The sequence below is a fragment of the Crocuta crocuta genome, unplaced genomic scaffold, assembly GCF_008692635.1.
Source record: "Crocuta crocuta isolate KB4526 unplaced genomic scaffold, BGI_CrCroc_1.0 scaffold31, whole genome shotgun sequence".
NCBI lineage: Eukaryota > Metazoa > Chordata > Mammalia > Carnivora > Hyaenidae > Crocuta > Crocuta crocuta.
In genome coordinates, this window is record NW_027528362.1 from 2,593,344 (window position 1) to 2,608,826 (window position 15,483).

General features: G+C 57.7%; 2 protein-coding genes across 2 annotated transcripts in view; one reads left to right on the forward strand and one right to left on the reverse strand.

Annotated features, from left to right (window-relative positions):
• Positions 1-4,948, forward strand: part of FARP1 (FERM, ARH/RhoGEF and pleckstrin domain protein 1) — a 220,885-nt gene extending 215,937 nt beyond the window's left edge. The window contains exons 22-25 of the mRNA XM_077753961.1: positions 8-133; positions 2,874-2,981; positions 3,180-3,331; positions 4,591-4,948. Coding sequence (XP_077610087.1) covers positions 8-133; positions 2,874-2,981; positions 3,180-3,331; positions 4,591-4,672 — 468 coding nt within the window. The 3' untranslated portion in view covers positions 4,673-4,948. The remainder of the gene's footprint in view (positions 1-7; positions 134-2,873; positions 2,982-3,179; positions 3,332-4,590) is intronic.
• A 3,977-nt stretch (positions 4,949-8,925) lies between these two features.
• The window catches only part of STK24 (serine/threonine kinase 24), a 66,278-nt gene continuing 59,720 nt past the window's right edge, over positions 8,926-15,483 (reverse strand). The window contains exons 10-11 of the mRNA XM_077753873.1: positions 14,175-14,311; positions 8,926-9,513 (exon numbers count right to left, since the gene is read on the reverse strand). Coding sequence (XP_077609999.1) covers positions 9,477-9,513; positions 14,175-14,311 — 174 coding nt within the window. The 3' untranslated portion in view covers positions 8,926-9,476. The remainder of the gene's footprint in view (positions 9,514-14,174; positions 14,312-15,483) is intronic.

Genomic DNA, 15,483 nt, shown 5'->3' on the forward strand with positions numbered 1-15,483 from the left:
GTCGGAGGACGACCTGAGCGCGTCGCGCACGTCGCTGGAGCGCCAGGCCCCGCACCGCGGCAACACCATGGTGCACGTGTGCTGGCACCGCAACACCAGCGTGTCCATGGTGGACTTCAGCGTCGCTGTGGAGGTACGGCCCCCGGGCGGCGCCCCTTCTCCGCCGGCCCTCCTCTCGCGGCGCGTGGACAGAGGCCCCCGTGCGGGCGGCGGGGTGCAGGTGTTGGGGGCCCCCCATCCCCCCAGGCAGGCGCGCAGGGAGGCAGTGGGGTCGGAAAGCACGGCGCCAGCCGGGGCCATGTTGGGCGCGGTTTGTGGAAGAAACGCTGGGTCAAGGCCACACGGTCACCCTCGAGGCCGGGCTGCCGCCCCCAAACCCGCTTCTGGGGGCACCGTGTAGCGGAGGCGCGGGATTATCCTGTTACACCTGGAAGGTTCTGAATTCCTAAACGGGCCTGGCCCGAGCAAATGTCCCAGGAGGCCGTGGGCCAAACGGCGCTTTGTTCTGGTGTTTGAAGCAAACCCGCCCTCAGGCCAGCCCCGCCCACCCTTGGGTGGTGGCAGCGCTTGATCTAAGAATGGGGTTGGACGTTTTTTTGTTTTGTTTTTTTATGTTTTATTTATTTCTGAGAGAGAGAGAGACAGCGTGAGCAGAGGGGAGTCAGAGAGAGAGACAGGGAGACACAGAATCTGAAGCAGCTCCACGCTCTGAGCTGTCAGCACAGAGCCCGACGCGGGGCTCGAACCCACGAACCGTGAGATCGTGACCTGAGCCGAGGTCGAACGTTTAACCGACTGAGCCACCGAGGCGCCCGGGTTGGACGTTTTTAAATGGCAACTACACGTGTGATTTTGCCCCTTTGCCGGGTGAGCCTGAACTGCACACCCTCTGAGGAGGTGTGGCGGCGCCCACGACCCACGCGTGTGGGTTTCAGGGGCGGTGACGCAGGTGCGACTCCTCATAGGACTGGCGGGCCTNCTCCCAGGTCCTGGGGCCCCACTGGGTGATGGGGGCCGGGGGCAGGCAGCTCCTTCCCCTCCCGACGGCTGCTGGGCCCCGCACCCGATCCTCTTCCCGCTCCGCCTCCTGCAGGACTCGTGCCCCATAGTGGAATCGGGGGGACCCGCAAGGTCAGGGGCAGGTCAGGAGCTAGGGGGCGGGGCCCAAGGTAGACGCGGGGATCTGGTGCGGGGAAGGCCGGTGGAGCGTTCTCTGTCCTAGAGCGGAGCTGGCAGGTGCTGGAGGCCTGGGGAGGGGTGGGCAGGAGGACCCGGATGGAAGGGCCGGCACTGAGGGGGGGTCTCTGTGAGTTTCCCGGGCTGCGGGAATATGTTACCACCGCGGAGCTGAGGGGGGCTCCCTTCCACACCCCGGCCATGGCCAGAACTCCTTGGTGTTTCTTGGTTTATGGCCACATCACCCCNNNNGTAGAGGTCTCCCTGGTGTGTTACTGAGGCACCCGTTACTGCATCTTCACCTTGACATCCACAAACACCCTATTTCCAAATCAGGTCACGCCCACAGGTACCAGGACTTTGGACTTGAACCTAACTTTGTGGGAGACACAGTCCTGTCCAGAATAAAGACTGAGCAGTGGTGTGAGCCAGGAAGAGGGCAGAGCGCAGAGGCCTTCCCTCCACTGAGGAGTCGGGGAGTTCAGGAGGGGGGCCGCCGCGAACGAGCGCAAGGAAACGGGGCGTCAGCTGGCTCTGGGTAAAGGCAGCAGAGGGGACTGGCCCAGGTAGGAGGCAGGCCTGAGTCGTCCGCCCCGGTGGGTTCAGCCTCTAGAGAGCAGTGACAGAAGAGGTGGCAGCGTCTCGGGGCCCTGTGACCTGAGAAGGGGACAGAACTGTACCCGAGGGAAGCCCAGGGGAGAGGAGTTGGGGTGCAGTTCGTGACCACGGGGCCGCGAGGGCAGCGGGGCGTTTGAACACGGCTCGCTCCAGAAAGGTGGCCGCAGGGGCTTAGCGCCTCCCCGTGAAGCGGCCCGGATGGGGCAGCGCGGACCCGCGTAGCCGGAGGAAGCGGAGTCAGCAGGAGAGGGTGCTCCCTCCTTGCCCTCAGGGTGACTTGTGATCGTGTGTGATGCTCCCCAGTTTTGCTTGCAGCTCCGAGTACCCTGTTTTCATGTCATTCTGCCCGTGGCCGAGTGGCAGCCGGACAGGGTGATACAGGCGGTGGGGGGCAACCCTACTTGCAGTGTCCCCCTCTTTCCACCACGTCACGGTCTCCCCATCAGACTGTGAGCCACTCGAGGAGAGACATTTAAACTTCTCTGTCTTGCTGGCACGGGCCCTTGTTTTTAGAGGTCCTTTAATGATGCTTTGTAGGAAAAGTCGCAAAGGGACAGAATACCCCAAACTCAGGTATATTTGTAAAATTTTTTTAATGTAGTAATTTGCCCCCTTGACACAAAGCTGTGGGACTGTCCCCGCCATCCTTTCCTGCTTCTTTTAGTGTCCCTGGTAATGAGCGGCGGGCCTTCTGGGTCTTGGCACGGCCCGTGGGGCTCTGGAGTCAGGCCGTGGAGCTGTGCTCTGTCTCCTGCTGCAGCCGGGGGGGGGGGAACTCNCCCCCCTCAACCCACGGTTCCTCTTCCGTCAGCTCCGGGGCGTCACAGGGCCGGGGCACATTCCGCTGCAGGCGGGCGTTCCTGCCAAGGCCACTAGATGGCGCGCGGGGCCCGCCAGCACGTCGCCTGGGGGGATGGACTTTCAGTGGAGGAGCCAGCCGTGCTCCTGACCTCTAGCGGGGAGCGGGGGCCAAGAGCTACATCGGGCTGGAGCGGCCACACGCGGGCCCAGGCTGCCTCCGGTGCAGGCGCCCCCTCGCCCCCCAGCTCGAGCTCCTCATGGGCGTCCCTGCCTTTCAGAATCAGCTGTCCGGGAACCTGCTGAGGAAATTCAAGAACAGCAACGGGTGGCAGAAGCTGTGGGTGGTGTTCACCAACTTCTGCCTGTTCTTCTACAAGTCCCACCAGGTACGCACCAGTGACGGCTGTGCCCCGGCCGGGGCGGGCTGGGGGGGGGGGCGGCCTTCCTCGGAAACGACCCACGCCTGGGCACCTGAGCCACCCGCCCAGGCACGGGGGGGCGCGGCGTGAGCAGGGGGGCCGCGTCCTGGAGGTGCTGCAGCCCGGCGAGGCCNCCCCCAACACCGCCCTCTGTTGACTGTCCAGGACCATCACCCGCTGGCCAGCCTGCCCCTGCTCGGCTATTCCCTCACCATCCCCTCAGAGGCCGAGGACATCCACAAAGACTACGTGTTCAAGCTGCATTTCAAGTCTCACGTGTACTACTTCAGGGCCGAAAGCGAATACACTTTCGAAAGGTAACGCTCCTCCGCAGGGGGCGGCCTCCTGCACGGGGCTTCTCAGTGGGCCAATTACAGTAGCAGCTGCTCGGCGCCTGCCGCAGGCCTGGGCATCTTACTCCCTTCCAAACTGTCCTTGACCTTTGTTGAGGGCGGGGTAGGCGGTCTCCTTTGCCCTACATCAGCCCTTAGCCTGTCCTGGGTCCATGCCGCCCACAGTGCACTTTTAAATCCCTAGCAAGCCTGTTGGTTTAGTCTATGCCTGACCATGCCGGGCCGGAAGGCCACTTGAGGAAAGACGACACGTAATTTGCCTCAGGGCTCCCTTAGTAGTGAGACGAATACCGGGTGGGAGGAGGCCCAGGGGCCCTAATCTTCAAAGTAGAATGGGAAGAGCCAGGCTACCACGTCTGACCGATTTCAGACTATTCCCAAAATTTCAAGTCGGCATTCTGGGCCCCCGGGAATGGCACCCTGCAGCTTGGGCAGGGGTGGGGTCATCAGGCCATAGAGCAGACCCAGTGGGTCACCCATGCCGATAGGACATGCGTGGTCCTTCGTACCCACGGCCACCACGAGCGTTAGTTCAGTGGCAACAGCACAGGGGTTGAAACCCAAAGTCAAAGCCTCCCAGTAAGGTCCACTGCTTGAAGAGTGAGCCCAGGGGAGAACCCTTCTCAAATCTCACCCTGGACCCAGAACCGAGCCTGGGGGACTGATCCTCCAAAGACCAGCGATTCGAGTTTCTATAGCTCTGCCCTCAGTGCCTTGCAGGCAGGAAGCTGGGCCTCCCCTCATCAGCACTGCCAACCTTGGGGCCCGTTCTCTGGCGGACGGGGGGAGGGGGTGGGGGGGGTCCTGTCCTGTGCCTCAGAGGCATCCCTGGCCTCTTCCACACCTTCTGCTGTGACAACCAAAAATGCCCCCAGACATGGTCTGCCCGGGTTGTTGGGAGCCGCCAATACCCAAAGGTAGACAGTGGGCTGCACATCGCCGTCCAAGACAGACTGGGAGGTGGAGCAGGAAGCTCCCCCCGCGTCACCCATCCTGGACACCTGGTTCTCTACAAAATGAGTGCCCCAGTCAGTGGTTCTCGAACTGGTCCCCAGGAACACCCAAAGGAACCCTCAGCCTGGCGCTCGGTTACTTGAGGATCAGCTCTGCCGCTAACGCAGCACATTACACACCCGCTGCCAGCGTGTCGCGTGACAGCGGACGCTGGGACACTCTTACGAGACTAAGTGCCCCTTGCCTGTCTTCTCGTTTTCCGGTCTTAGGTGGATGGAGGTGATCCGCAGCGCCACCAGTTCGGCTTCCCGCGCCCATGTCCTGAGTCACAAAGAATCCCACGTGTACTGACGCCGGTGGCGTGAGCGGTGGCTGCTTTCCTGGGAGACACTTCCTTTTCCTCTGTATTAATGACACCTCGTAAAACTAACACCTGGCGGGGACCCAGCACCCTGGTTTTACAGCAACTCCCTCTCTCTCCGCAAAACCGTTCTAACCTTGTCTTTCCGAGCTGTGCGTGTATCGTCGGAGCGCAACGGGCTGCCACCGCGGACGCCGGCGGCTCTGTGTCATCCTCCGGGGGCAGGGCTCTTTCTAGCTCGTGCCAGTATTAAAACGTGGTCATCAGTGTAGTGCCAAATGACAGTTTTTCTTCCACAAACTGCACCTTCAGAGCAGTACAACCACATCTGTTCAACCAAACGAGACAGGGCACGTGCCCATCTTTGTCTTAAAAAAAACTTTTGACTTAGGGGCTGGTGCATTTTAACAAAACGGATTTTCCAACATTTGTGATACCTGTGGCACCGTCTTAAGCAAATGAGATCATTTTCCGATTTCATTTTTTCAGTCTTTCTACTTTTATAATAGTAGCGAGTTAGTAGGATTTACTTCTTTGATTGATTGATTGATTGCTAAGCAGTTGGCAGCACACGAAGTACGTTCCACCCTGGGGTCTTCTCCCAGGGAACGCTGTTCCTGGCACAAGCTGACCGAATTGTCGAGGGGGTCGCTCTCTGCAGCGGGTGGCATTCTGTTCAGAGAGGCAGAGGCCCAGCGCGCTGTCCGCACACTCGCTGTGGTGTTCGCCGTTGCACAAGCATGAGAACCTGTATGTCCGTGATCGGGGCCGTTTGTGACATGTGACGTCCCAGAGGGTGGGTGTGCCCCTGTCATACCTGTATCCTGCAACTGTGGTTTGGAATTGCACATTCAATAGTAGTATATATCGTGCCTGTCTTCGAAAAACATTCTTTACTCCTTTTTATACTCATTCCCCAACCCCCCCCCCCCCCAGCNGCTGGTCGAAGTCCGTCTGCCTATGCTCCGTGGAGGGCGGGGGGCTGCGAGTCCCTAGTATTCTTAAACCCTTTCTGACACGGTCCAGAGGGGCGACCGACCCAGCGCCTCCCAGCGCCTGCGGCACAGCTGGGAGAGCCCCTGGCGCAGGGAACAGGCCGGCCCGCCGCGGGGGAGCCGTGACGGGGGTGTGTGGAGGCGGCAGCGTGCGAACGGGCCAGGAGCCTGAGACGTGTTCGTCACTTGCCTTACGACATGTACCACGTGGTTTTAAGTACTAACAAAAGGGAATAAAAATACCTCACGCCACAACCCAGCGTACTCCAGTTTTACGGCAAAACATAACCAACCTCGTCTGGTCTGCCTTTTCGCCTCTCGCGGACCGGCCGCGGGGAGGGCCCCGTCCAGGGGTGGGCGTGGGTTCGGCCGCCCGTCAGACGTACAGCACGTGCGGGACACACGGTGTGTGACAGCGGAGAAACAGAACCTTGCTAGGAGCCGGTCGGTGGCTCTAGAAGGACTAAAACCCGAGGGATGAAAGCAAAGCAGACGAGAAGGGCCTGCCTTCCACTTCTTGCGTGAAAAGGGGCCCCTGGGGACCAGCCGTTGCCCTGCGACTCCCACAGCCCCGGGGGTAGCACCAACTCCCTGGGAAGGTGAGCCCATCACCAAGCGGCTGGCGGCAGAGGCAGGATTAGGAAAATTCTCTCTGGAGGAATCGCCAGTCACTGCTCCAAAGTGTGAGGACGAGGGGGTCTAGTTCAGGGTCACCAAGTGAGGATTCCAAACCACTCCCGGGATACTGCTGGTACCGCACCGGTGTTCCCCTGTGACGTCAGAGACAACGTGAGGTCCAAATTTCGTGGGCAAGTGAGGCATGCCCCGAGCTGCCAGGAACACGGGGGTTCGGAGACGACCTGCAGATCAGTCCATCCTGTGACAAAAATACACGACGGCTCACACAGGGCCGCAGGGGTGCCCGGTGGCTCGGCCGGCTGAGGTCGGCCGTCAGCTCAAGTCACAATCTGGCGCTTCACGAGTTCGAGCCCCATAGGCTGGCTGCCGTCAGCTTCAGATCCTGTCTGCCCCTCCCCCACTTGTCTTTCAAAATAAAAAAAATACACACCAAACAAACGTACCTCACACTTCTGGAGGCGGGAAAGTGAAGATCAGGGTGCCGGCCAACCCGGGGCCTGGAGAGAGGCTGCCTGGTTCACGGCCAGCTGTCTTCTCGCCATGTCCTCACTGCGCCAGGGAGGACGGTCGGTGGGGCTGGGGGGGGGTCCTCTCTTGCACCAAGTCCCCAATCCCATCATGGGGGCTCCACCTTCGTGACCCAATTCCCTCCCAAAGGCCCCACCTCCAAATACCAGCTCCCTGAGGTTAGAACTTTAACNTTCTGTGAACTTTATTGACCCCTGCAGGAGACAGTACCTGTGCTTAACACGCCTCGCAGCCCTCGCCCCGTTTATTGCCATATTTTATAGCAGAAATAAAGAAGCCACGTTTTTTAAGGAAATCTAAAAATGTTTATAAATGGGCCACGTTTTGCCCAAAAGGAAGGTACAAATGCCACACGACCAACAGAACTGGACACTTGACGAGACTAACTGGACGACAAAACTTGGATGCAGGTGGGTGGCACGCGGTTACATCGGGACAGGGCCACCTTGCTTCGCACGGCCAGCGGGGAATGCAGAAAACCCGGCCGACACAGCCCCCTGCCTCCCCGTTTCCAGAAGGCGGTAGCCGGGCTCCCCGCAGGCCTCTCCCGCTCTAGGCGCGCCGTCTACAGTCTGTAAGCGGACAAGCTGTGGCCACAGGGCCTTGGCCTCAAAGGCCTGCAACAGCTAGCAAATCCATCCCGGGCGCTGGGCTCGCGGGGCCAACGGGCGGCAGCGCTGAGGGTGTCCGAGCGGGGGCCGCTGCAGCTCCGGTCCCTCGGCCTACGAGGACTTAGGCGGCTCCACCAGCCCCGGCCTGGAGGCTCGAGAGGGCACGCGTCACACGTGCCCCTAGAGGCACAGACCTCAGGGGTGTGTCCCGGGAAGCAGCAAGCCAGGCTGCGGGCAAGAGACCCACGTCTCAGGCCCTCCCCGGCCCCCTCACCCCTCCCGCAGGAAGCTCACCCGCCAGAAGACCCTCACTCCAGCTCTACAAGACTAATGGGCTTAAGCGGGGGCGGCGGGCGTTACAGTCCAGCGGCCGGAACACGTGCGGCCCCTAATCCCGCTTCCCGTCGGCACGACCGCCTCTCGCATCCGAGGCTGGCTTCGCCTGCACGCCGCCCACCTGCAGAGTGGCCTCCAAATCAGAAAGCTGCTGTCTACACCGGCTGCCTGACACTCTGGGGGAACACTGCCTCGCTTCCTTGAGCGGGCCTCCCGCGTGGACAAAACGGATCTGTGGCCTGTGCCTCACGCAGGGAAACACAGCGTTCGCGCGGGCACAAGGCTCCGCCGAGACGCGGAATGGCACCGTCTCAAGTTCGAGCACCCAGGTGAATCTTCCTGAGGCGGAGAACACACGGGGTAGGGGTCAGCCGTGCACCCAGCGGTTGCCCCCAGTCACGTGGCCCTCACAGGACGTCCTCACGCCACTTCGAGCTCTGAAAGCACCACTTAATTGTAGGCTCCGAGCCCGGCACTCCACAGCGCACACGCACACGTGCCGGCCCGGGGCCTCTGTCCTCCCAGAAGCTTCCGGGCCGCTGGGTCGGCAGCAGCGCGCAGCCGGCACCTTCCCTGCTCCCAAGCTCCTGCGCCCTCCCTTCCGGAGCTGCTGCGCGGCGGGAGGACGACGACTTGCGTCAACAGACGCGGAACAGCTCCGCAGGGGCGAGGGGCCCCGCGCCCTCCCCACACGCCGAGGCGAAGCCCCCTGGGCAAGGCCAGGTGCTGCGCGAGCCGAGACCACCACGGCCCGTGTGGCTGAGGAAGAGCAGGCCCGGAAACCGCCCCTGATCGAGGTCCCCGGGGAGACACCGCGACTTTGCAGGTGGGCGACTGGCAGCTCCGTCTCAACNAGCGCGACGCCGTCGGGGAGCAACTTAAAATCATTAAAGCTTCATGAGGCAAGATATGTTCCGATTTAAAACACTAAGAAATAGTACCATCGAAGGAAAGGAAACCGACCTCTCCGGGCACCGGGCGGGCCGGCGGGCACACGTGAGGGGCTGGGCCTGTGCGGGGGGACAAAGAGGAGAGTTCCCNAATGGCAAACCCTGCAGATACAAAATAAAACCCAAATCACTGGTCACGGAAGTCAAAATTTACATGTAATAAAGGCAAGGCAAAAGACTCAGGTTACGGCCGGTCAAATATTTACTCCACTGACATTATCTACAGAAGCACTCGGCCCGTTTGTACACAGTGATTCCTGACGCTCGCCAGAGGGTTTCCGTAAAAAGGACGCTATATACAGATCTGTACACTGACCCACCAGAGGCTTCTCCGGCTCCCGCCGAGGGGAGTGAGCAACTTAAAGCAAGATACCTGAGGTTTCATTTCGTATGTGGCCTTGTCATGATCCCACACAGACATTTCAGGGTCTGTTTTTGTTTCTAAAGACACTTTCCTTGATATGTGCACACTGGCTAAAATTAAAAACAAGAACAGTAAAATCGGATGATTGCTTGAAGGAGCCGAGCGACCCACCCCACCCGGAGGCTTCACGTGGCGGAGGCTTCGTGTGGCGGAGGCCGGCAGGGACCCGAGGCGTGTGGCCCGGGCGGGGGAGGGCGGCCCCCGGGTGACACACTGCCATGGCCGGGTCGGCAAAGGCTCTCGTTGACTTTGTACGAGGACGACGACGAAGAAGAAAAAAGAAAAACAAAACCCCAAATGCCAAAGGAATTTCAGTGGGATGAGCTGCCTCCACCACTTAGAGAATATCTGAAGGGGAAAAAAGAGAGAGACAAACAGAAGTGAATGTCATTTCTGTAACCTCCATGCAAAACTTCAAACCACCCCCAAGTCATAAAAAAAATTAAGCAGAGCAGGTATGAGCAGGTGATTCATCATCCAGAGAATTCCTAGAAATTAAGGAAACTGATTTCTACACAACTTTCCACAGGTAAAATTCAGTCCGCAGAAGGGCTGAAAACAATGGAACATAAGTGAGAGCCGTTCAGTCTCTCCGGGAAAGAAGACACGAACAGAACAATAAATGGCACGGCTTTGCTTAGAGTCCATTTTTAAAAATTACAGAATCAGTAATGCCCGAAGACATGGTAAGATTCCAGGGACACGTACACATGGCTGGCTTAGGTGGCGGCACAGGAAACCCCGTGGCCACAAATACACTGATGCTCGTTCAAGGTATCAACTCCCTAGGCTGTGTGAGAAACGTGATCCGAAAGAGCCACGCATTTTGCACAGAGATGCCTCTCAGACTTTCTTGTAACGGTAATACTTCGGGAACAACTCTGACGTCCAATGGCAGAGAAACGGTTAGGTCAACCAAGCCATTTTTTACACAAATTAAAAACTGTAATTACAGGGGCGCCTGGGTGGCTCAGTCGGTTAAGCATCCAACTTCGGCTNTCCTCCACCACTTAGAGAATATCTGAAGGGGAAAAGAGAGACAAACAGAAGTGAATGTCATTTCTGTAACCTCCATGCAAAACTTCAAACCACCCCCAAGTCATAAAAAAAATTAAGCAGAGCAGGTATGAGCAGGTGATTCATCATCCAGAGAATTCCTAGAAATTAAGGAAACTGATTTCTACACAACTTTCCACAGGTAAAATTCAGTCCGCAGAAGGGCTGAAAACAATGGAACATAAGTGAGAGCCGTTCAGTCTCTCCGGGAAAGAAGACACGAACAGAACAATAAATGGCACGGCTTTGCTTAGAGTCCATTTTTAAAAATTACAGAATCAGTAATGCCCGAAGACATGGTAAGATTCCAGGGACACGTACACATGGCTGGCTTAGGTGGCGGCACAGGAAACCCCGTGGCCACAAATACACTGATGCTCGTTCAAGGTATCAACTCCCTAGGCTGTGTGAGAAACGTGATCCGAAAGAGCCACGCATTTTGCACAGAGATGCCTCTCAGACTTTCTTGTAACGGTAATACTTCGGGAACAACTCTGACGTCCAATGGCAGAGAAACGGTTAGGTCAACCAAGCCATTTTTTACACAAATTAAAAACTGTAATTACAGGGGCGCCTGGGTGGCTCAGTCGGTTAAGCATCCAACTTCGGCTCAAGTCATTATCTCGCTCATGGTTCATGGGTTCGGGCCCCATGTCAGACTCTGACAGCCCAGAGCCTGGAGCCTGCTTTGGATTCTGTGTCTCCCTCTCTCTCTGCCCCTCCCCTGCTCTCACACACACATATTCTCTCTCTCTCTCTCTCTCTCAAAATTAAACATTAAAAAAGCCTTTTTTAACTAAAAAAAAACTATATTTAACATGAGAAATACAAATTAATGTGTACATAAAATTTTATAGGCAGTACACATTTATAGTTTCACGTGCACAGTTTATTGCAAACACTACAGAATATCAAAAACTGATATGTGCACAAGTCTGGAGACATGTAAAGAATTGGATAAATCTATGATTTGTATAGAACAATGGAAGCCAATGAACCGAAACTGATGATAATGCTAACTGGACAGTGCTGGTGGGGTTATGGGCACTTTCTTCCAGTTTCTGATAATTCTGCAGTGTTATCTTGCTCTAGAATACAAAAAACAAGGGGGAGGTGTTTCCTCTTATGGCCACCTCAAAACTGACCCCAAGTCACAGGAGAGGGCTGAGGACGTGTTAGTGGAGGTAACATCCAACATTCCAACCTGTGGCCCCACTCGTAAGGCAGTTAAGCTACTTGGCGCCCAGAGAACCGAGGATCACACAAGATCCTCTTAAAAAGCAGGCTTCAGCCACAGATCCTCAAACTCCTCTTCCAAGAAATACACACGCCAAAGCCACAGAAGGAGTTGACGCTACGCAACAGGACGCACACGTCAATTCAAATGAACACAGAGAAGTCTTTGAAATGCTTTAGACGAACATCGTATTTTTCTTCTCAGGCGGTCCGCTGAGGCCCCGCCTTTATGGAGCTAAACGGGAACAAGGTGGGGGCAGCGGCCACTGTGGCGTGGGGGCACCTGGGTGGGGGACACACAGGAAGAGCTCGGGGACCCTCAGAGGAGAGAACGGACAGCACCCGCTAATAAGCCTGTGGGGACCCGCTAAGGACCCCTCGGACCAGGGTCCCCTGCTGGCTGCAGAAGGAGGGTGTCTGCACATCACAAAGGAAAGGAAAACAAGACTGAATGGTCTGGAGACAAGAAGAAAGAATGTGGACTCAGTGTTTGCAACACATCACTGGCGAGCACAAATTTAAACACGACATGGACAGCGGCAGTCACGTGTGAATTCTACACGCTCAGCACTCGCACCAGCGGCTGCCGAGACGTGCCGTCCAGTGTCAAACACACCGGACCGCAGAGACCTGGGGAAAAGCAAACTCGAAATGCCTGACCGGTAACAGTTCGCGCTGGCCACGTGTCAAGGAAAAACGGGTGGGAAGCGGTGGGTTAAAAAATCTATTATTACAACTAATTTTCCTTGTTCCACTTTTACCGGTTTCTCGTGAGGTTACTAGGAAACCGCAAGCTGCGTATGTGGCTCACTCGGTCTCCTGGAGGACATGGGTACAGAGCACCGGACCCATGGGGNAACAAAAACGCACAGGCCACACCACCTGTGCCCTGGCGCCTCGGGGAAATCGGGTCACGTATGCGCATCTCAGACGGTTCGGGGCAACGTGGAAAACAGTCCTAAACGTGACACCAGGAAAGCAGAGAAACAAACCGAAACCAAGCACAGAACCAGCAGCTCCTGGCTGAGTTCTGTGTGGTTTCCTGGTTCCTTTTAACAGGAATGAAATGTGACCAGAATGAGGAGTGAATGGAGCGCGAGCTGCTGTGAGAAAGGAGGAAAGTGGGCCATTATTAAGCTATTATTAAGGAGCAGGGGGTAGCAGAGGAAGGCTGTCTCATGGATGGGACAGTCAGCGGGTCCCCTCACAAGCTGTGTGGCCGTCACTGCATGCGCACTGCAGCTCTCTCCTCCCTGAGGCCTGTACTTTGTTCCCGTCACCAGCAGGGAGGGGGCACACCGGAAATGTCACTGAGTCCTTCCAATGCCTCAAACGACAAAGGTGGCCAAGTGAACAGGCCTGGTTGCCCACCGGCACTGGGGCCTGTGCTGGAAGGCCGGACACCTTCGACCCCAGAGCCTGCGGCCGGGGAACAAGCCTGCAGGGAGGAACGAGGCCGGGCCCCCACGTCCCCCTTCGCCAGGGCTCGGCACCGGCCGGGGGGCAGCCCCTTCGACCGTTACCTCCAAGTGGCAAAAGGAACCCAACAGGCCCCCAACGTCTTCACGTGTTGTCAAGGCAGCCTCTCTGGAAAGAGCTGAAATGTTCCTCACTCTCACCAAGGCCCGGCCACGCCCTGGAAGGGGCTCAGGAGTCTGGACAATTCACAATTCACCTGGAAGGTGGTGTTTTTTTGTTGTGTGTTGTTTTTTTAAAAATTTTTTTAAATGTCTATTTTTGAGAGACAGAGAGACGGAGGGAGGGAGGGAGGTAAAGAAATTACTCGGAAGGGAGGCAGAGAAAGAGGGAAGAGAGAGGGAGGGAGGGAGAGGGAGACAGATGATCCGAATCGGGCCTGTACAGACAGCACAAAGCCTAACACGGGGCTCAAACCCACAAGCTGTGAGATCATGACCTGAGCCGAAGTCAGATACTTAAGCGACTGAGGCACCCAGGGGCCCCAAGGAAGGTGAATTTCAAAGCAATGACATGGTTGGCTTTTTGAGGGTGGTGAAGGTTTGGGGGTGCAGAGCAGAGTCTGGGTCACAGCACACCTCCACTCTCTCCAACAACCCCAAATGACTGCCCCTCCATGGGGGGAGGTCGGAGTGACCTCCGCAAGGAGGACCCTAACAGAAGTCTGAGAGCGGGTGGGGAAGCCCAGGCCATCCCCCTCACCCCCACCCCCGAGCCACAGGCAGGGCAGGGCACACCACCCACTCGGCAGGGCTCCCAGGCACGAGGGGGAGGGGAGAGGTGGCCTAGGCACCCGAGGAAGCGAACACGCCCACGTCCTAACTCACGGAGCCCTAACTCGTGGCACTGTGGCCCTGACTCTGAACGCAGAAAACCAAACACGTGGTTAAGGAGCACGCCTCTCCGGCGGCGGAGGTCAGGCTGCCTCACTAGTAACAGATGGCCGGGCAAGGGGGTGCCTTTTAAAGGCACTGGGCATTTACAGGTAACAGCTACCACCTCACAATGTCTGTGGTCCTTCCCAGTGGTTTCCAGATTCCTATTATTCTTTCACAGGACTGATTTCTAGAACTCAGAACTTTCTGGAATTTGATTCTGCTTCAACTGTGTGGCCAGGAAGCTAACAGCAACCAACTGGGGACCAAGTGCCACCCGGACAGAGGACTGACAAGCAGTCCCCTGGGAGGGCTGAGCGCATCACAGGCAGACTCAGCAGGGCCCTCCTGCCTGGACGCAGTTACCTCTGCAGCCGCTGGACGAGCTGGGCCACCATGGTGTCCGAGATCCCGGGGCAGGCCTCTTCCGCCAGGTAGATGGCCCCACGCAGTTCCTCTATGGGCCCCGTGTTCCCGCCGCACGACTGGCTCTTCTCCTTCAACTGGGAACAAACGAACACGAACAGCATGACCCACGCGGGCACAGGGACCGCGAGCGCCTCCCGGTACGGGTGACACACCACGAGCCCAGACAGCCGCCCGCCACCATTGCTTCCCAGGAACAGCTCCCTGACAGCACTCTGTACAGGAGGGCGGAGTCAGACCTAAGTCACTACCCCGCTAGGGAAGAACAGAGACAGCCGGCCTCCCGGGCACCTCTGCCACATCTGATCGCGGCCCCGTCCCCTCTGCTCTTCCCACTTCAGCCCTAATCTCTATCAGAAATGCAGTTGCCAGCTCCGCTCGGGTCCCACAAGGCAGCTGCGGCGTGCACCCTGGCCTAGCTCCCGGTGGGAACGGGCTGCCTCTGAAGGCTCCAACAGATGGCCTTTCTGGTCCCAGGGGCTGTCAAAATACTCGCCTTCCTGCAACCAAGTGGCACCCCTAAGTTCTGGGACACTGGTGTCCCTCTCGGCCCCTCCGCCCCCACAAGAAATCACAGTGGTGTCCTCAGCACAGCCTCACATGAAGCTGAGGACTCTTAAGTCCCTCTCTGGAATGGATGCCACCAAGGCCTGCCCCGTGACAAGGAAAGCTGTTCCGTCCACAGGCAGCAGGCACACGGCTGAGCCTCTCCAAACAGGGGCCTCTCCTCAATTTCACCATAGGAAACCATTCACTTTTAGCTTTGGCTTTTCAAGCTGCTAGAACACGTCACTCCTGGCATCAGCCCCATCCTGACCGTGCGGCCCCCTCCCCCCGGGCTGAAGGGTCACTCGGGGGAACCGGAAGGCGTGGCGCTGGAGGGACCGTGGGCCGGGGTTCGCCCTCCGGACTCCTCCTGGACACAGACCGTGCACCCGGAGGTGGCCGCCTGTGTCCGTCTAGGACCGCCCATCACTGAACGACTACAGAGAACAGTAAATTTCTAAGTCCTGAGTGCACGGCCTCTGCCTTCCCCCGTTTCCTACAACGGCTGTCCTCCCTGGCTCGATCGCCCCTGCCCGGAGTGGGCCACCTGCACACACCGGTGTCCGGAAGACGTGCACGCACAGACACGGGGAGAACGAGTTTGGGGAGTGTTCCGTACAGTGGTACACACTGAACACTTCCAACATACGGTTATCAAGTACTACTGATAAAAAGAGACACCTGTGACTTTACCTTCTGCCTA